Genomic DNA, 22206 nt, shown 5'->3' with positions numbered 1-22206 from the left:
TCCCGGTATGCAGTAAGTTATAAGGTTTTTGAATTCCTGAAGGCCCTTCCATTACCTCAGCCACCATAGGAAATTCCTTGCTTGTTCTCTCAAATACATCTTCCAAGGACAGTGGCTGAAGGAAAGAGCTAGTATCACAATAGTCTGTTATGTCCTCAACCTCGACATCTAGATCCGAGAGGATATGAACTATGTCCTTTCGAACTGAAAATAAAAAGAAATACATTGATTTTTGTTTTCAAACTGACATTGGAATGACATATACATGTCCTGTTGGCCAGATGCTAAAAGCACCTTCCCTGAAGTGTGCACGTCCATATGTTAACATGCACAATTAATAGGGCCAGTCAAAGTCTAACAGTTTTAATTTGAGATATATGGCTATAAGATATGCAGGAGACCTCATAATGGAAGAGAGAAACAAGAGGAGCTGAGAATAAGGTGTCCAAGTGAAAAGTTTAGGAAAAAAGAAAGGGGAAAAAAATCTTGTTCACTATATTTCTCACAGCACCTCCAATTTTAATCAGCTATTTATCACATCAAACTCTTTTTCTTGAGTACAATATGTATTTCTATTATTTTGTTTCATAGTAAATTACGGTTTCTCCAAAGGAATGGGTGGGGAATATTTTTAATGAATAAATAGCATTTGAACCCATTAACACATGTTGGTATGGCTAGCCTGGGAGAAATAAGACATTCTGATACTTATAAGAATAATGAAAACATCTATAATTACTAGAAAATAATATAATTTTTTTTAAAAAGCCAAAACCTTTGTATAACAAAGTCTAAGTTTATGGTTAATGAATTAAGAAATACCTATTACAGTAGTCCTTTGTGGAACTCTTTCATCTTTTTCTGTGGCGTCTGGTTTTATTCACTATCAGAACTGAGCCATTGAGTTTAACAGTCTGACAGGGAACAACAACTCATTTATCACGCCTGAACTTGCAAAATTTTGGATGCAAAACTTCCAAGCACAAAGCTGACTATGCAATTAAGGCTTGTCTAAGAATTTGGCTCCAGATCAGTGACACCACAGATCACTGACCAGGGCAGTAAAATTTAACAAGCAAATAATATTTAATGACTCTCTTCAGTAAGACTTATTCTGCATAAACCTGTGTACAAGGATAGTATATCCTGGATTCACACCAATATTTTATAGTTAATACCAATATTTTATACTTCAAAATTGGTATCAAATGTGTTTTATACGATAGAGTTTTATGACAGTGATTCAGTATCTGTTTATTCCAACTCTCCTTTTGTCACATTGATGCCTTCAGGTGACAAACATCCTAAGCATCACAACAGAGTGTCAATGAAGAAGGAATGACTAGTGAAATTGAAAGTTTTCCATGAGCATTTGGGGGAGTTGCACACACATCATTTGTTCATTATTAAGAATGAGAAGTATAGAGGATTCCTGCCCACAGCCTGTGAAATTATAATCTCCTATCCCCCTTATCAGGATTCTTTTTTATTGTATTGTAGATAGTATTTCTTATACTTTATCTTGTGTCTATTTATAGTTCTTCTAAAAATGGTGAAAATCCATTTTGCATGGTCCACAAGAAAGTAGTTAACCATGTACCGTGAAGCCTACTTTTCAAGTTTGTATTAAATAGTTATTTAGGACATATTTAATGCTGCTTAGATGCTGAGCACACTGTCAAACATAAATGGGGATGAAATAAAATCAACAAATACCACTCTCACTGGAATATCTCATTGGAAGACAAGTGAATAACGATCATTTCTGAATCTTCTGAAAGCTTTTTAGAAACATTAAATTCTTACTGATTCTGCATATATATCTAAGTGGGTATAGGAACAGACCTAAGTGAATCCAGCTTCAAGAGATGGGCTAGATTACTGAATCTAGCTGGAGCTGTAGAAAATGAAGTATTTTATCTCACAAAGTTATACTTTCCAAAAGTACACATTAAATCACGCAGAAAGCACAGCTGAATATCTCATGATAAGCATTTAACAACACAGTATGTTGTGCTAACAGTCTCTGCCCACTTTTGGTTTTTTTCTCTTTTATCCATTTAGAATCATAGAATCATAAAATGTTTTGGGTTGGAAGGGACCCCTAGAGGTCATCTAGTCCAACCCCCCTGCAGTGAGCAGGGACACCGCTAACTAGATCAGGTTTCTCAGAGCCCCATCCAACCTGGCCTTGAATGGTTCCAGGGATGGGGCCTCCAACACCTCTCTGGGCAACCTGTTCCAGTGTTTCACCACCCTCATTGTAAAGAATTTCTTCCTTATATCTAGTCTAAAACTACTCTGGTTTAGTTTAAAACCATTACCCCTTGTCCTGACACAGCTGGCCCTACTAAAAATATTTTCCTGATCTTTCCTGTAGGCCCCCTTTGGGTATTGAAAGGCCGCAATCAGGTCTCCCCGCAGCCTTCTCTTCTCCAGGCTGAACAAGCCCAACTCCCTCAGCCTGTCCTCATAGGAGAGGTGCTCCAGCCCTCGGATCATTTTTGTGGCCCTCCTCTGGACCCGTTCCAACAGTTCCATGTCCTTCTTGTGCTGAGGGCTCCAGAGCTGGACGCAGTACTCTAGGTGAGGTCTCACCAGAGCAGAGCAGAGGGGCAGAATCACCTCCCTCGCCCTGCTGGCATCATTCATCAGGGAAATTTAACTTGTGAAAAGATTGCCTGCTTAGTACCCTCATGAATGATGTATTTCTGTTAGGATTTGATTTCTGTGGAGCTCACTGGTCTGCTTCTCCTAAAGGCAACAGGCAGCAAAGCCTTCCCAAAAGCTAAGTTCCGATCCTGAAGACTTTAACAGGATGGGTACATCAACAAGTAGAATTGAAGCAAGTTTCCATCTACTGCCCGGGCTGTCCTCAAGCAAGGTCAAACATTTTAACTTAAGCTGGTTTTTTGCTTAGGTAGGCATCTCAGTCCAGGGAGGGTACGCTATGCACACACACATGGGTCATTACTGCAGCTCAGCTATTCAAGTCACCGTAACTCAGGAGAATTTTACTGTGTGCTTATACCCCTGCACACCTTCTAATTTTATTCCTGTGACTAATTTAACTAACAGGTTTAAAGTAAGGCAGAGGTATAGACATTGGTAAGAACAGAATCCAGCAGTTTCAATGTTTTGGTGGAACAACTAGAAGACTGATATGTGTTTTTTTTAATAAAAACTTGTAACACAAATCACAGCTTTTAAAGATACTGGTTTTCTAATATCTTCCTGTTTCCTCAAACCTGGAGGTTTCAGAAGCTGTCCACGAGTCTTTTCTGTTTATATTCTATTGATATTTGTTTCTGCAATAGAGAAAAATAATATGGTTTTGCTTTTTGCAGCACCCTCATGCTGAAAAATAAACAGTAGTTGAGTGTGTTGCAACATGTATGTCTATATTCTTTTTCTATCTCCAGGCCATACCATAAATGATCAAGGGGCTTCTCCATGGCGAAAGTCTGAGACACAAAGAAAGAGAATCTGAGAACTGAACAGAATTCCTAAGCTCCACTTTTTTTGCTATGCAATATATTCTCTTTGCAATGATGATTTAATTGTAGTGATAAATAAAATGGCAACAGAAAGAAATGCAAGGTAACCATCTGAATTAACAGCTGATAAGGGAATAAAAAAGGCAATATTACTTTTATCTTTCTTCATCTTGCAGCTAGCATCAGTGTTAAATATGGGTCAGGAATTCTTGACCAGACTGAATTCTTCCTGCCTATTTTAAGCAAATTTTGTGTATTTAAGGGTACTTTGCTATACTGAGATGAACAGAACATTGACTTTGATTCCTACTTACATTTCATTACTGCCTGCACTTCATAGACAGGCGTGAGAATCAAGCAGCCATCAAAATTCTCAGGAAGTGGATTAGAGGAGTCCCACGTATGTAAAGTATTGGAAAGTTTGACAATCCGGTTTCTGCACTTAGGGATTTTCCATTCTGCAATCTCTTTCAGGGTATATATCTGGTCATCTTCACACTCGTAGAATCTTCCTTCTTGTGAAAGGGGCAAGGTAAAGGAATGAGACTGGTTGTTTCTGACCACGCCGCAGTTCACAGCCATCGTTCCATTGACCTCTTCCACTGAGTTGAAGGTGATCTGCTCACCATGCTTGACAGTGAAGTTTGCCAATTTTATATCCTCAGGGCTGTAGAAACATGGATGGCCAAATCTTGTTGGCCCAATAGAGACTTTTCTTGTTATTTCTTCAATGCTGACATATGGAGTTTTATCTGCCACAATCTTATAAAGACCTAAGAACAGAAAACTTGCATTATAAAAAGGTATATATAAAAAGGAAGCCATGCCAAATTTTAGACTGTGAATGCAATAAAAATGGGGAGCACAGCACATCAAACAATGCATAGCTGATAGTTTGGTTGCTAAAATGTTACTCCATAAAGATAATATCAACAGCATGATAGAAATCACAGCACCTGGAATTATGCCTTTCTACTCTGCAGGTAATGTCTGACATCCACATTTTTACATCCATCAAGTAAAAAGAGAAAAAAGTTATCTTCTTTGCTACAGAAAAAAGAAATATTATCTTAAATTCTTATCCGTCTTCTCAGGAAACCAGCCTTTAAGAAAAAAATGCAGACATGGTACGAGGAAGAACAACACTAATGTGATCAGTGAAATGCAGGATAAAGTTTCTGTCTGAACTTTGTACTATGTATTCTTTCTCACACAGACTGGGGATTCTTAGACCAAATATGTTTAAAGACACATTACAAATGACAAAGTAGCACCTACAGATAAGAATGAGCAAAGGAAATTGATTTTAGCACATCTGATAGCCCAGACTGCCCGATGGAGTAATTCAAAGTTTGGGCGTCGTAGCACTGTGGCCATCACAAGGCAATTAAAGTGCTGAAGTACGGCAAAGCAGAGGCTGGATCTGAGCTTCCCTATCCCCTAGGGACATTATTATTTCTTGTTAATCGTGGTCCTTGGAGCTGTCTCATTAAGAGTCCACATTGCAAGAAAAATATGTACATTTCTATATTTGCGTGAGTGTTTTTATAGAGGAAGATGAAGTGGATGGTTTAGAGGACTAAACAATAGTGTTTAGCCGAATTGTGCGATTCAGCTGTCATCTTCCCCTGGCACGGCCGTGTGCCTCATGGAATTACACTGCAGCTTCCTGGGACAGGCAGCGACTACGGCTGTCTTCCAAATGAATATTACTGAACGTAGAGGTTATTCTGAGGCCAAGTTTGCCAGCGAGGGGACCCACACAAATTAACTGGCAGCTGCAGCTATGGTGACAAAGCAGCCAAGTTCCCTGGGAGATGCAGCTCCTTTTCTCCTTCCTTTCCCCAGAGCCAACTAGCAGAAACCCTACGGCCCCCACTGCTCCACACTTTTGCCTCCCCTGGACTGCACAAAGGGCACCATATATTTGTGGTAAAGGAATACTCCCACCTTGACAGTTATGGAACAAGGATTGCTGCTTGGCACTGTTAGAGACTATTTCATGGCAGCTCCACAACTCATGAGTGGTTTCTGCCATGTCTTCAAAGGTCCTTCTCATGGGAACCAGAGCATGAGAAAAGGGAAGGATGCCCCAGCAGATACCTGGGTCTCAGCGAGGTGGGATGCTGCCAGTACACAGTTCCTGCTGGATGTTGGGAAGACACTCACTGCCTTCTCTGGACCTCCTCTGATAGTGGCATTGTTTAACAAATTACATTGAGTGATTGCTTCAATTAAAAATAACCTCCAAATTGCTTATTTTCTCCCATACCTTTTCCCTGACTGAATTTCGCCCACTGACCACAATCAACACAACTGAGGGGTCTGCATGGAAGCAGGGCCTCCTTAAGATTGTATTCTTTAAAAAGGATATATCAAACCATTCCCTCACCACAACAGCCTTTTTTTTTTTCCCACAGAATTGCTGATATTCTTGTTTCACTATAAAAAACCCCACTACTTCCACTCCATAGCTTTAGCACCCTACTTATTAAAGGAGACGTTATTAAGACTCCGTCTGTTGAGTAGCTTTTAAATGAATTTATCACCAGATTATGAATGTTTGTTCTAGGTATCCCATGAGACTAGTAAGATCTGTGGCAACTAACAGCTCTGAGGGCTTGCCAGCAGCCTAAACAGTAATAGCTTACTTGATCTAGTGCAGAGATAGTCACTGGTTGTGCCTATGTTACTGCTTTCTGCAATTCTGTGCCTTCACAGTTATCTGTATGACAGTTAGCTTTTCCTGGGTGAAATTAGTACCGTTGTAGAAATATGTCCTCCACATATACATCCTCACTGCAGCACTGCAGGAAAGCCTTCAGGCCTTTTTCCAGGCTGCAAGGAAGCCACATCCATGAAGGAAGCTGCACAAAGTACAACTTCAACATACTTTTCTCTCTCACTAGTACTTTTAATGTTTCTCACAGCCATTTTTAAAACAATTATTGACAAGTAAGTTTGCTACCCCAGTCCTAATCACTACTGGAGCTGTCAGGGTAGATCAAGACAAACTGGTTCATCAGCATTTAGAAAATATCACAGTGACAAGGCACCACCAACAAACTGAAACTGTGGAAGAGGCAGCATCCCCCAAAGAGTGTTCCAGTGTCATGTTTTGCAAGCACAGGATGAGCATCGTCTCCTGGCAGTGCTGGGAGAAAGCAAATAGGAATATTCTTCATCAAAATATGTATTCAAAGTACATCTGATGTATCCCAAAGGCAATAACTATGTTTACCCATCTGTGATACAGGAGCATGCGCATTGCCCCTAGAAAACCCCCAGAACCGCATTTTAAAACCTCCATAAATGATGTTAAAAAAACATTCCCAGTTGAAAATATTTGGCACTGTACAGGTATGAGAAACATTCTTCTCCTCTATGAGTGTGACAGCAGACTAAGGCTCTACAAATTTTGCTGGGACGACAGAGCTACTTGGGAGCCAGCTGTTTCAGCAACAAACTGATGAGCATCCTGGCTTGGAAAGCAGGTTTCATATAGAAGCATAATTGCCAGATCTCATACAAAACTAGATAACTGATTATCCCCTCAGGCCCAGGCAGCCGGACTTCGTCAGGCTTGGGAGCGGAAAAATCTTCACCTTCCATTCTGCTGGTTTTCTTAATTTTGGTAACAGAATCCTATGCAAGGCAGCTAAAGAGCCATGTGGTCTTGCAGCTAAAGAGCCATGTGGCCTTGAATACTTAGCTTCTGTATTGATGAGACCCATGAAGTAGAGGCACCTAATAGCCACCTGTTTATGCTTATGAGTATGTAAAGTTCCATACGTTTCTTTCTATATAGAGAAGAGGTGAACACATAAAAAGTTGTTTTGGTATGATGGGTGAAAGCCACTGTGATTCCTACCCAACTGCCATAATCTGCCATGGAATCTTCTCATAAATGGTCTTCTTGCTATGGTATATATTTAAAAAAAAACAAAAAACACAAAAAAACCCAACCAAAACCCAACACAAACCCCAAACAACATCATCTGGAACCATTCAGAGCCTTATTAAAATCATTATGAATCAAATTACAAAACCAAATGTTTTTCAAACCTAAGATAGCAATGAAATCTCTAGAGTAGGAGACATATGGTAAGTTTGAGATGCTAAAGTTTGGACATTTTGAGGTCAAACATAAATATTTTTGTACTGTTTCATACATCATAAAATGACTGAATCAAATTCACTTAGACCTTCCTAAGAGAGCTTGGTGGAGTATTGGAAGGAAAGACAGATGGAAAGAGCAAACCTGGAAAAAAGTCCAGCTGGTTTATCGAAAGCTGGCATTATTGCTCCTATACATCTACTTTCTAAATGTAATCTGGTCTACAACCAAAGTGTACTGGTGCCTGATAGTTTTGGGGAAAATTACAGACAGAGATAAGAATAGCTACATATGCATAACTACAGGAATGTATAACCATGGTCGCACTCCATGAATCCTCTGCACCTAGTGACATTTCACTAGGTGAAGTGCCTGCCTAGCCGTGATATGATAATTAGTAAGCCCCAAAACTAATCAGCCTGTCATTTCCAAGAAAAGTTTTAGGCATTGATGTACATGTTGGGAGAGAGAGAGGGGTTGGGAATCTGAAAAAATTATTTTCACTGGTATGGGAGAGAAAACATAGCCCAAGGATCACCCATTTAGTCCTGTGGGAAAGCATGTTCTGACAAGAGGATGTTTTTACCACTTTTTTACAGAACAGTATATGCAGCTCTCTTTTACCGGTTAGAGAGTGATAAAATGTGCCTCCATGTAGCTTTATAGACTTCCCATTTTCAGTCTTAATTAGAGTCCTGAAGGAAAGAAGTATCCTTCTTATTCTCTCTTTTTCTTCTTTTCCCCACAGAAAACTGAGAAAACCAGTAGCTGGGCTCACCTGGTAGAGCAGCGAGTAGCCCTCAAGGAAAAAAAATAGCAGAAAGACCTCCTGTCCCAGACTAGCAGTTTCTGTTCCCCAAAGTAATGCAGAAGACTGGGAAGAGCTCAGCTCCCAAATTCTCTGCAGCTGACTTGATTGCTATTCTTTCTTCCCCTCACCCCCACCACCTCCTCCATCTGCTCCAGCATCCTCCTCTCCCCTCCTTGCCCGAAAGGCCATGTCTCCTATCTCTCCGTCATCTCTATCCAGATGAACCTTCTCATGCCTAAGCCCTGTTCTTCCACGCATGTGCTGTGTGGCCACAGACAAGTGTCCTGCCTTGTGGCTTGCAGGGGCTGAGAGCTGAAAGGGACAGCTACGTGTCTGTCAGAGCACATAGGAATGAGCAGCAGCAGCTGTCAGGGACCTCCTGAGAACAGGGACAGACCAGCAATAGTTTTGCAGAAGAAGGAATATAACAGAACAAAATGAAATCATTTGGTGTTCAGGTGTCGTGCAAATTACCTGTCCCTGCTAACTTGTTAGTAGTGAAAATTGTAGTTCAAAATGCTGTTAGAATGTAGCCATTGAAGTGTCTACAGTAACAGCAGACTTCTTTTTTTACCCAGTGTATGAGCATAGAAAGAATAGCCCGGCCCTCTGAGGCATGAAAAAGAACAAATTAGAATGTGGATAAAATGAAATAACACAGATAGTGAACTTGCGGTTGCAGCGGTTTCGCTAATGCAGAGGGCAGATTAGGCCTTTGTCAAGGATCTGATTTGCCCCAGCAGAAAAAAGGAATTCTGTAGACTGCAAATACATTCAGAAAGACAAAGAATAAGGCTCGTTTAAAGCCAATGAGCCCAGTTCTTCACTCACAGCGACGCTATCCCCAGAGTAGCCTAAACAGAAGCGCTACTTATTTATGCCAGCGTGCACACGGTGAAAGGATACACGAGCCCGTCGCATGCAAATGATAAGTCACGGCAGAGGAAATGGAAAATAACATCAAAGCAAAAGATTTCTTTGCATCAAGACTGGCAAGTGAGCACTGTACATGCAATGTAAATATGGTGCCAGACTCCTAGAGATCTGCAGATATTTTTACTGAAGTAAGTCAATGGCAGTGTGAAATAGATCTTCTGCAGTTCAGTTCTGTGCTTTGTTCTGGAGACGGGGGCAAGCCAGCAACACCCTAATATGATGTTTCATTTGGAGCATAGCATGTATATGTAATAAAGTGAAAAGGAAAAAGGTCAAGAAAAAGCAGAGACTGGGACATTTTGACTTTGTGAATCATTCTTCACCTCAGAACTAAATTAGACAAATGACAAATTTACATCTTACCAAAAAGCTCTTGAATGCATGAGTACATATACAGAGAGAAACAAGAGAGCGGTGCTCCCTGTTGGGCTAATAAGAAGTGTCATTATGTCTCTCTTCAGTGCTGCTGTTCAGTAATACCTGCCATGTGGAGGATAATGATGATAAGTTTCAGAAAAATGAACTCTGAATTTATTTTTCTAGTGAAATAAGCCAGTTTTCTAGAACACTGGTTGGCAGAGTTCATATGTATGCATGCAAATTGTAGTGCTTAGACCAAATTTAAAAATGTGCTCAATAGGGCAACAACATCCAAATGCCAAGTTGTAAAATTGATCACTTGAATACAAACAAATCCAGATTCACTAGGTTGAAGCATTTGAAATCACAAGTCATTCTGTTCTAAAAATCAGGAGATTCAACATTAATAAATGTAGGATTATATTTATCACTCAGTTGTGTTGGATATTTTAGGATTCAAATGTTCAAACCCATCTGCCAATCAAGATTTAGACTATGACTTCCTATATGTATATATATTTTAGAGATATAAGAAATTTTAATAATAGCAAAGAAGCTTGGATTTCAAGAAAAATACCAAGTATCTTGAGAGTTCACAGTACAGCAGTACTTCAATATCTCTAGACAGCCACAGATAATTAAAATGTCTTTGATCACTTCATTTGGGCCCTACCAGTGCTTGAAAATGGCATTCCAAAAAAGTCTTTTAATAAGTGGTCATACAAATGATTCTGATTCACTGAGTAAGAAAAACATGAAAGTAAATTGATGTTCTACTGGGGAAAAGAAAATGATATATAGAACTATTCGGAGAGAAATCTCTGTTTTGGAGATGGAAAATGAAGGCATGGCAGAAGATATTTTCTTCTGGAATTCAGATGAAGCATTCCCATACGCTTTTGCATTTTATTTGCTTCAAGAAGTGTGTCTTGTCTCCCTCAGCAGAAAAATCACATACAAGTTTGGGCACTGGCATAACCTAAACCATATATATGCACATGCACACATTCTTACATGCTCAGCAATACATTTGAAGAACATCAATGAGTTTACTAAGTCAAGCACTCAAACACTAGACAACACCCACAATATGTTTCCCCGTGCAGCACCAATTCAACCTCATAGAATCATAGAATCATTTAGGTTGGAAAAGACCTTTAAGATCATCAAGTCCAACCATTAACCTAACCCTGCCATCCCACCACTAAACCATGTCCCTAAGCACCTCGTCTGCCCGGCTTTTAAATACCTCACGGATGGGGACTCCACCACTTCCCTGGGCAACCCGTTCCAATGCTTGACAACCCTTTCAGTGAAAAAATTTTTCCTAATGTCTAACGTAAACCTGCCCTAGCGCAACTTCAGACCATTTCCCCTCGTCCTATTGCCTGTTACCAGGGAGAAGAGGCCGACCCCCACCTTGCTACAGCCTCCTGTCAGGCAGCTGTAGAGGGTGATAAGGTCTCCCCTCAGCCTCCTCTTCTCCAGGCTGAAAAACGCCAGTTCCCTCAGCTGCTCCTCGTAAGACTTGTGCTCCAGACCCGTCACCAACTTCGTTGCTCTCCTCTGGACGCAAAACGCAGCATCTTTCTTGTAGTGAGGGGCCCAAAACTGAACACAATGCACTTGCAGTACAATAGACTGTTAATTAAATGTTTACATTCTGTGCAATAACTAGACTGCTGGCCAAAGTGAGTCCTGGATGTGATCTCAGGCTCTCAAGGGCTGCTGTTGCCTTGTGTGTGCTCTGTCCCAGTGTTTCCTACCCGCAGGTGTCCAGTAACCAGACCTGCACAGGTTCCTTCCCACATCCCGCTGGCCTCCTCATCTGCTCTCCCCAAGGGGCTCCCATTACCTCTGCTGCCTGCAAGACCCCTGGCATAGGAAATGCCCTATGTATATATTTCTGTGTGGGTGCAAGTCCTCCTCTGGTTCTGGTAACCACCTCCACCACTGTCTCCAGTCCATGATATCTGCGTATCAAGTCTTCATCCTTCTGCCCTGCTCCGAGGTCCAACCTTCTTCTATCAGTTTGCTAGACCTAGTTTGCCTCCTCCACTTCCCACACATGGATACTCACAGTCCAGGACTTCTCCCTCTGCACTCCATACCACTTCCCTATTTAACACAGATTGACCCTAACAGTAGAGGAATCGAGATGAGAGCAGAATCGAAAAATTAATAAATACGACATGGGATGAACTAGTACCCTGGGTATAGTACTTGGCCAGCTCTCCGTAACAAGGCCATGTGAGCAGAAGAAAATACGTTTCAAATAACAAGGCAGTGCCACATGCCAAATTTGAAGTCTGTCCTCCAAAATATGGATTTTTTGGGACTTCTCTATAGAGCCATTTTCCTCTAATCTTGTTTCCAGGCACAGAGTAGCCACTTGGCCACTGGAATTAAAATAAATCATTAAAAGATGTAACAAAGTATTCAAAATATTTTATATCCAAAATAATAAAATAAAAATATAGTAATAGTAAATTAATTATAGTCTGAGCACACAGGAAGGAAGATTTCAGCTCAGAAGAAGCTTGGCAAAGTCATAAGTAACAGAAAAGAAGATTTTTGTAATACTTCTTACACTGAGTGACCTCCAGTATAGAAAGCATTACTACCAAACATTATAACATTAATAATTCTATACAAGCTTGAAAATGAACTGTAAGAGTTGAAATTTAAAAATGAGTTGACTGTGTCTTGTGCCATCTGATAAAATTGTATCCTTGACAGTTCAGTTGTAACCTCAAACGAATATCAATCAAGACAGTGAATCAATGAAATGAACAGAGGTGATTACTCAGGGTTATAATTCCTCAAAGCCATGTATTCATGAAATACTATACCAGGAAAATTTAGTGGTAATTCCACTTTGGCTGAAAACCGGCTGACTTCATTATTCTCACAGATACTTGCTATGAGCTTATTAATTTTGAAGCCAATAATTTTAATGACTTCTCCTGTTGACAGGCAGCATTCATTTCCAAACATTTCATAGATGGAGCCTGAAAAGAAATACAAAAGGAAAGAAAAGTGTTATTCAGCATTTTCTCACTTTGTCAAGTGTCTTTACCTCTTTGAATGAAAGCAAAAATACTTAAAATAAGGTATATGAATTAATACTTATCCTGAGATAACTAACCTGATTTTCATTTTCTTCCTTAGTGTCACAAGAAAATCCATCTAGTGACTTCACTGATCTCTAGATAAGGTCTATATGTACACTGTACTTAGACGCATGTGAGGAGAATAAGGTCTGAAGAACCTGCATTTCTAAGTCATTAGACCAAAATAGAGTGAGGCAGAGCATAGGATCACCCGGGTCATCAGGAGCTGCCTCCCGAAACCAGCAGGCAGTGGAGCTCGGGCAGGAAAGGTGTCTCTGCACGGCACAGAGTATAGCATATCCCATAAGAAACAATAGACTACAGCAGAAGGCAAAAAACCATAGACCCTAGAAGGCGCCCAGGGAGAGGCCAGGAGACATCAAAGAGCAACCAGCATTTGAGTTCTCTGTAGTAACGGAAAACCTGAAGAAAATACAAGAAATTGGAAAACTGGCAAATTAACAGTGGTAATCCCTGCCCCATGCTGAAACAAGCCTACTGATTCTGACCTGGCAGGAAAAAATGTCTTTTTTGTCTGTGCTGTTCAGAAGTTTGAGTGTAGGAACAAGGCAATCCAACCAAGCATTTCAGAGCTTCCTCAGCAAAACCTGGGACTGTACCTTGCCTTTCCAGAAACACCCTCCCTTATCCATTCTTGCTGATGTCAATCTCTCTCTGCTGTTCAGAAGTAGGAATGATGGGGAAAAATAGAGCAAAACCAAAACAAAAGCGAAGCTCTGCAGAAGAAGGAAAATTCTTCCTGGTCCCTGCAGGAGATTAGTAGAAGCATTGAGGTGTGGGATTAATTAGTTATATATATAGGCAATGCAGCAAACATGCTGATTATGTGTTCTTTCAGTTCCATTTGCAGACAGAATTACATTGAGAACAGAACATCAGAAATGTTGACTTCAGTGCTAGCTTCTGTTCTCCTGATGCTGTTCAGTTCCTTCCAAGAACTTACCAAGCTCTGTCTTGAAGTGATGTGGAGGTACCCTCTCTGGAATCCCATCTCAGTATTTAATTTCCCTCATGGTGAGAAACCTTATTCTCATTTCCACTCTCAGTGCATTGATGAGTGTATTCATTTGCTCTGCTACTAACATTGCTCTGCTTTTTAGAATACTTTTTTTCTCATTGTTATTTCTTCCTTCCCCCAAGGGTTTGCAAGGTTAATTTTGCCCTTCACTAGTCACGTTTTTGACAAAAATCTAGAAGAAACAAATTCTCTTTATCTCCTCTGAGAAGACAGATTTTCACTTCCCACAAGCCCTCTAATAGCCCTTTCTTGCATCTTGTTCAGTTTAAAGTCTTTCCTTTTTTTTTTTTTTCTTTTAACCTAGGTAACGAGAATGGTCTCAGGCATATTTATCTGGTCTCAGAGATATTTAAAATCTGACCTCTGGCTATACAGTAGCAATCAATAATTGAGATGGCCTGTGCTGAAATATTGCCATTGCCTGCAGAACTCACTTCCCACAGAAAGTAAGGTTCTTTACTCCACAGCTCTCCTTGTAGTTAGTGGGGGGAAAAATAAAAAAGCTTTTTTTTTTTTTTTGCCAGGTGTCATATCAGAAATGCAACTGTTAGATGAGTGATTTTCCTAATGCTCACTCAAGATCAATTCCAGTCACGAGCATAGCCTGGGCTAATAAGCATCTCTTACTGAGTCTGGGATATAGTTATCTACTCTGCTGCAACACTTGCAGGTGGCGAGCACTTGGTTACCACCTCAGCTTCTCACAACTGAGATGGACACCAGGAAATCCCCAGCTGCTCCCCTGAAGAAGACAGGTACTGATGTACATTTTTAACCCGATGTAGAAGAACCCAGGTTAAAAAAAATAATTAAAAAATCATGTGGCAGATGGTTTTGGCAGGCTGGATGAGGCAACATTGCCTGGTTTCGCTTGCCGAGAAGCCTCCACAGGATCAAGGGGACTGTTGTACTTAGGCTCTAAACTCCCCCAGCAGGCAACTGCCTTTCTGTTGCACACCAGGATGATCATTAGCACAGAGGTACTCTGGATTACAGTGCCACACAAATATCAGCCACAGTCAGGTAAAAGAACATGGTGTTTATGCATCCTTTCTAACAGTATGGTACTAAGCAGAAGACCAAGAGAGCTGCTGCCCTTTAACTAAAAAAGAACAATCTGGCTTTCTTATTGTAAAGACAGCGCATTGTTGTTTGCTCTCCCTTTAGTCCCTGAGCAATTCAGCACTGACTAACTCAGATGCCTCCACTGGATATTGCTACAGCTCCCATCAGTAGGCTGATTGCTGCTCTAATAAACACATGAGGAATTATCATAGCTCTCATTGCGTTAGCTGAGCTCCATAGAATATTTTATGACAGTCAGAAAAGTGTATGTGAAATACTTACTTCATATGAGAGTGAGAGGGAGAGAAATATTGAGCAGCTGTGAAGAGGGTAATATTCCTTTGTGCTGAACCACCTCACTCCTAACATGAGACACGATAGAGATCACAAGCAACCACGGTATTATTAAATACCGGGAATCCCAGAGGACCCTGCATGATGAGCTGTGCATTATAGAAACATAGAAAGATGAGCAAAGAATCCCAATATTCTCACCCTCAAACAAATATTTGTGAAAACCTACTCAAAATGGGAGCTCATGGCTTGTAGAGGCTTTTTTCCTTCAGTGTAGATTTAGATCCAGCTTCTCCAGATTAACTCCCTTGAAAATAGAGCCCTAGAAACCATTTAACATATCAAAGTAACTACACTGACTAATAATGGGCTCCAGGCACATTTGCTTTCATCTCTGCTAGACAGCCTTTGCAAGCGTGCCCCTCGACGCAGCCGGGCCCCGCCGTGCACCCACACGCAGGCGGCGCTGCTCCATACCAGCACGGGCACTGAGCCACGCGCATTCGGTGGCCTCGCTGGCTGCGGCCGATTTCCAAATAACGCGGTAGCTGGAGTAGGGCAAACCGAGCAATGGCCCCGAGGGGAAGCATGGAGCCATTAAGAGGCTGAACCTCTGAAAAAAATGATGTGATTGAAGAAAATTTAACCACTACTTCAGCCTATATCTGCAGCAGAGTGGTGCCACCAAGAAATAAGGAGCGGAGTCAAAGGAGGGCCCTTTTTCTGATCATGGCTGGTTCTGAAGGACTTGCTACTTTTATCAGGTGTGCTTTTCCTCAGGCACAATAGCTTAACTACAAATTGTAAGGTGGAGAGTTTAAGAAGTCCTGCCCTCCATCACAAAATAAAAAGTATAAACGGAGCTTGCAAAAATGTGAAAACACTGATCGGTTAGTGGCGGGTCCAAGGCTGAAGATCCAATCTGGCAATGTCCATGAGAAGAGACTCGCTCTGCCAAACACTCAAAAATAGATGATTGGGTGACACAAAAATTAGCCTTTGACAAAGCAATCAAAATTTGCAAAACATGAGAAAGGCAGATAACAACCTACGCAGAGTAAACAGTGGCCTGGCACTGTAGAGATGGCAGAGAATCTAAAACACTACAAGAAAAGGGTAAAAAGCACAAAAAAAGAAAATCCACACTCATAAAAGAGAGAAAGTACCTGAGGCAGACAAGCATATGGAGTTCAAGCTGGAGTCTACAAAAAGCATTACATGGAGCTGCAGGCTCTGTTTGAAACATCAAGGGCCAAGATAATGCATTCAGAAAAAAAGATGGATTATAAATGCCAGACTGCAAGCCACAAAAGAGTGTGCACAGAATAGACACACGGGGCTGTCACAGCACCTTAACTCACAGGGTCCTTCTTCAGAAAAAAACATAACATTTTTGTGGAAAACAAATGGATCATTCATCTAAAAGCATCAGTTCTAGGAAAAAGGGAGTTGAAAATTAAAACAAAAAAAAAGAGTAATGGTTTTAATTAAAAGAAAAAAGGAAAAAAAAGAAAATCAGGGGACCTGGTTGTCCTACCATCAAAGAAATAAACTCTTACATGGGTACATAGTCCTCTGGTGAAGATAATGCTTTGCAATAGCACCAAGCAAAGTGAACCCCTTCTTGAATTAAAAAAAGAGGAAGAAAGAAAAGATGTATTTTCTGACATCGTCAAGGAGGGAAAGGATATTAAGCAACTAAGAAGGATGCTTTAAGTCTTATAGAAGAGAGGAGGGCTCTTAGTAGAGTAGAAGTGCAGAGTGCCCATGTATACTGGGCCTCGTGGCCATAGACCCTTTCATCCCAGAAAAGAAGTTGGATGAATTGCTCGCATAACCACTGGGTAATGGAGGTATGCCATCACATTCTCCATCCAATTAAGGAAGTCAGAGACCAACCTTCAACAGCTTATCAGCAGTGAAACATATATGTGAGTGGATAGACAGACAGATAGCTGTGTATATATGTATGTAGCTAGATATCTACCCAAATGACCATTTTCATGGGCAACTTGTAGGACTTTAATTACCTCCTCCTTTATCAGATTCATTTGAAAGAGACCAAGAGGTTGAAAGATTGCGAGGGTGAGAGGTTAGGAGGAGGATGGCTAACAGACCGAGACCGTGATTGCAGAAGCCTCATTTTTAACGATACCAAGAAAAAAAAATCATTAAAAAATGAAACTGTGCTGGCCATACAAGAACAGATTCATTTTTGGGGGTGCAATTGCACATACAGTATTGATCGTAATTACATATTTGTCTGCAACTAGATTGCCTTAGCCCTGATTTTAGCCCTTGCTTGGCGGTTTGCCTGGAATAGTACAATGAAGATTACATTCAGACAAGAAAAATGTTACCTGTGTGATTTGTCATCTAGGCATTTGCAGCAAATATTTGTGCTGATAAAAGGGAGGGAGGAAAACTGCATGGTTTTCAAAAGGGACAATAAAAATTCTTTTTCTTTTAAAAGCCACGATAATTAGTCTTAAAACATTGTGAAAATACCCACTGTGTGACAATGTGACCCTGAAAGATTTTACTTCAGCTGTGTGATGTGGACCCCCCCAAAATATATTGAAAAATAAAATTTAAATTAAAATAGACCTTTTAGTACATTTATTTGTTGTTGCACAGTAGTAACTGTGTTTTTCCCACTCAAGCCACAAAGAAAGTGTAAGACGTTGTAAATGTAAATCAAGTAACCTTAAGGACTGAATCTTTTTGATTTGAGAAAGATGTATGCAATAGAATGCAAAAACATTTTAGCAGAACCCAGAATAAGGCAGCTTATTTACAGTGATCAAACCATGGCTCTGAAGGCTGTAATTAAAGAGCGTGTTGCCTTTGAATCCACCTTTTCTGGATTGTTACTTTGTTCAATAAAAACCACATTTATATCCTTTCATAAGCTGATCTCTAGTTTGACAATCCATATTAGCAACTGCTGTGATCACATCAAAGCAACCATAACAATTGGTTCAATATCTTTTTCCTCCATCTTTCCTAAAATGCTAAGCAGCCACACCACCATCCTCCCTAACATGAGCCCTTTATTTGATTTATTTCTCATTATAGGTACAACAAGGGTCTTTTTGTATTAAAAAACAACAATATAAAATATAAATATAGTGAATGCCTGAGATGAAGAATGTCATTCTTCATGTCAGGCCGTACGACAGTACCACTGAGACAAATACTTTATAATACAAGGTAGAACAGCAAATATCTCAGTAATATTTCCCTTTTTCTTCCCAGTGGCTCAGAGCCCCGTTCAGTGACTGCTCTCAGAGTGAACGCTTCACTGATGCTGATAGGAAGTACGGCTCAAAATCAGGTCCATGACTAAACAGCAGTGATACATCACTCGTGTGTAACTCCCTTTTTTCGCACACCCCGGGCAGTTTAGCAAGGAGGGCTAGGGAGAGCAATGCAAACAAGACAAAAAGCCTGACTGAGGTGGCACAGAGGACCATTCAGCAGGGCTGGAGCTCAAGCCCAGGCTGGCTGACGCCCAGTCTAACTGTCTGTCTGCTACAGGGTGCTGCTAAGCACTCCCAAATATCCCCCATTCCTTTTTTTTTTTTTTTTTAACAAAGACCAAGCTTTTCTCTTAACAAAACCAAATGACTTTGCAGGCCAAACACTAGGCATTGACTCCCTAGCCCCATGAGTTTGAATCCCTGAAGGAAAAAATTCTCCCTTTCATCTTTCAGTAGCACCCACTGAATTCATGGCAGCTGGCAGGCTGAGCGGTCTTTGAAAGAAGATCCAAAGAACCGGGAACCTGGCTGCTTTGCAGGGAGATGAAAGATGAAAGAGTAGAACTTTGTCCCAGTGTCCTTTCCCCAGTGCTCCTTTCTCCACTATTATGTTGTCATCGGTTGCCCATATGGGTGCCGTCTTCCCATATCAGAGGTGACTCTCTTTCAGGGGCTGCTGAAATGATTCTGCTCTCACATAAAGGTAGGACCCCCTGGTGCAGCCATTCAGCCAGAATTACAATAGCCTGCTTTTTCCTGACACGTAGCTCAGCTGAAATCACATGTTTATTAAGGCTGTTGCAGGATCCCAAAGCAACATGAAGGACCTAACGTATCTATAATTAATGTCAATACAAAAGTTATCATTCTTTATGGGAATTATTTGGGGGTTAACCAACTGTTCAGCATTCATGCTCTTTGGCAAGAAGGGAGATCTATTTCATAGTTGTGGGGAAGAAAGTTTTGCTTAATAACTTTAATCATGTTATACTCCGATTAGGGAGTAGGGCAAAGCGACCAATTTCAGGTGGTGAGAATTTAGGTGTCTTTTTTTTTTTTCAGTTGAATACCTTCTGAGCACCAAAGATGCTTTTCACCACTAAACTCAAATAAATTAACATCTTGTGGGGAAGATACAAAGAGGCTGAAAGTCGTACGCACAATGGCAGCCAAAGAAGGAAGCATGCCCCAGCTTCTCTCTCCAACCCCAGGCTGCGAGAGCGGCTGCAGATAGTATAAGCGCCTGTGTGGCTTTTAGCCACCCCTTCCTTCCTACACCCCTAGAAGGTGCTCCCACCGAGAGCAGGTGAGCCCAGCTCCCCCATGCCCGCACAGTGCTCCAGAGGCCCAGGGGTAGCAATGGGCATGAAGGTGACGTGAGTTTGTGTAGAAGATGCTCTATCTAGTTACAGAGCAACTCACCAGCCTTTGTAACAGCTCTTCTCTCTTTAATGTATCCTAAGCAACAAAAATCTGTAGGTTTGGTCAGTCTGGGACACAAATCCTCCAAGGAGTTCAGCTGAATTGCCACAGAGCTAAACTCCCGTCAAAAGGCTCTGTGCAAAGAGGGCATCTTATCTTGATCATACTTAATTAGGCTGCAGAGGGTCTGATTTTTGCCAGCACAAAACCATCAAAAAACAAAAGCTGTAAGATTTATCTTTTGCCACATAAAGTCAAACTTTAAATGTCAAGTGCTTTAAGCCATTTCAATCATAATGGAATTTTTTAAAAAATTACTTCTGCAGTTTCTGATTTATTCCTTTCCTGATAGGTTTATGGCCTTTTTTTTTTTTTTTTAATACTTCCTTCTGATTCTCATCTATCCGGAGGGCTCACGCTCTGCATGTGGCAGCAGGGTTTTGTGTGTGCAACACCCACTATAATGGAAAGAGCAAGTGAAACCACAGCTCCAGATGCAACATCTTTGACCTTTTGTTTTGGTTTACCCACATGAGTCGGAATTACTGCAGCAATGAAGAGAATGCCAAAAGCTGCTTTTGAACAGCATTAGTCACTGTTTTACCTGTTCGTGATTTATTTAGTTTTATTCATTTTCTTTGCAGTACTAATTACTTTGACTTAAGTTATGTTTACTGAAGTATACATTTAACAGCAGACGTGTGCTTTGTTGGGCTGGGGTTAAGAAGGCTGCCTAAATTATGTTGCGGATCAGGCCAGAGTGTTGAACACTTCACAGATAAAGCCCAGAACTGGAAACATGTTTAAGCATCTTCGCCTACTGCGATCACAGCACATTGCCCCCTCCCTGCCATTACTTTGTGTCCAACGGCGCTAACCAGACACAGTGAACCTGGACTAATGCCATGTTCCCTCACGCATGGATCACCAGTTACTGGGAGAAACGATACTCCACAAAAGCCCTGTAACTCGGCAACGGAGCAAGGCCATGGGCTTGTGTATCATGAGAAGTTTATCCCAGGAACTTCCCTCCCCTCTCATTCGCTATAGCTGTCCCCTCATCTGCCCAGAGCCCGAGTTCGTGAAAATTGTCTTGGTATTTTTATAGGATGGCAGGTTCACATGGAGGGAAACAGGGCTCCTCCTGCTGCAGACCTCCTCCCCACATCCCTGGAGGCCCAAGCGCAACAACAGCCAGGGAGCCCTCTCCCATGGCAGGATATCAGCAAGTTGAGGGCAGCTTCAGCAAGCCAAGGCAGGGGGTTGACCCCTGTGCCAGGCAGTTTGGGTATTGCCCACCTCCTATGCCATCCACAGAGAGGCTTGGAGCTTCATGTCGTGAAAAGAAAATCCCCACAAGCAGATCCTTGAAACAGCTTTGCCCTCAGCGCCAGCTATCCAGGGTCAGATTTTTCTCACTGTGTCTGGATGAGTCATCCCATTGAGGGCAGCAGCATGAATAAAATGAGCAATATTTGACCCATAAAAGTCAGGTTTTGTTCTCATATTGCATTCACTGAAGGGCACTTTCCTTCTTGTTCGGAATAAAACGTGTTTTTGAAGCAGCCTGAATAAGTACAGGAGAGTTTCAGTGGTACATATTAATCAAGAATATTTACTAACATGCTCTGACTACTGACCACAAAAGAGAATGCAAACTATCTGTTACTCCTGCTGTACCTAGGGCTCTTCCTCCTAACTGCTCAATCAAGAGGAAGGGAAACAACTATGTCCAAGGGGAAAAACTCTTCCATTTTTATCAACAGACTTGACTTCTACCTCTGTAAAAAATGAGACAAATTAACAAGCGCAAACACTGTACTACAAATTTCACCAATTTCACGTGCAGTGCTCCCTTTGGCATGCACTCAGATGAGACTCCAGCAGTAAATGCACAGGGCATTTTTATTGATCTTCCACCTCTAAGAACTACAACCCTAATTGTCTTCATCAAAGCTGTTCAAAGCTGTCCATGCTTTAGCCTCTCTTTAAATTGTCTTGTTGATTTTTATAAGAAAAAGTGCTTTTATTAATCCTGAAGAGGCAGCTTGCTTGTTTTATTCATACATATTACGGACCCCAGATCCTAGCTTTGATCGACTCATTGGCTTTTCACACTGATAAAGGAGCATGATTTGTTCCCTCTAGGTTGGCTTAAAAGCAGTAGAAAATCATTCCATCCCACATGATTGTTTTCTCAGTATTAGTGTTGAGAGTGGTTTCTTGTCTAAATCAGGACTTGGGGCAGCTGATACTTGATATACAAGGATTCCTCTTCTATTCCTGCAG

The 22206-nt window shown here is 41.1% G+C and overlaps 1 protein-coding gene across 1 annotated transcript in view; it reads right to left on the bottom strand.

Moving 5' to 3' along the window:
• THEMIS (thymocyte selection associated) overlaps positions 1 to 22206 on the bottom strand; it is a 77317-nt gene that overhangs the window by 49488 nt on the left and 5623 nt on the right. Inside the window, exons 2-4 of the mRNA XM_035899845.1 lie at positions 12574 to 12732; positions 3812 to 4270; positions 7 to 204 (exon numbers count right to left, since the gene is read on the bottom strand). Coding sequence (XP_035755738.1) covers positions 7 to 204; positions 3812 to 4270; positions 12574 to 12732 — 816 coding nt within the window. The remainder of the gene's footprint in view (positions 1 to 6; positions 205 to 3811; positions 4271 to 12573; positions 12733 to 22206) is intronic.

This window comes from Egretta garzetta, unplaced genomic scaffold (genome assembly GCF_000687185.1).
Source record: "Egretta garzetta isolate BGI_Z169 unplaced genomic scaffold, ASM68718v1 scaffold397, whole genome shotgun sequence".
In the NCBI taxonomy this organism is placed as follows: Eukaryota; Metazoa; Chordata; class Aves; order Pelecaniformes; family Ardeidae; genus Egretta; species Egretta garzetta.
The sequence above is the reverse complement of the archived record's forward strand: the minus strand, read 5'-3'. Positions and strand labels throughout refer to the sequence as shown.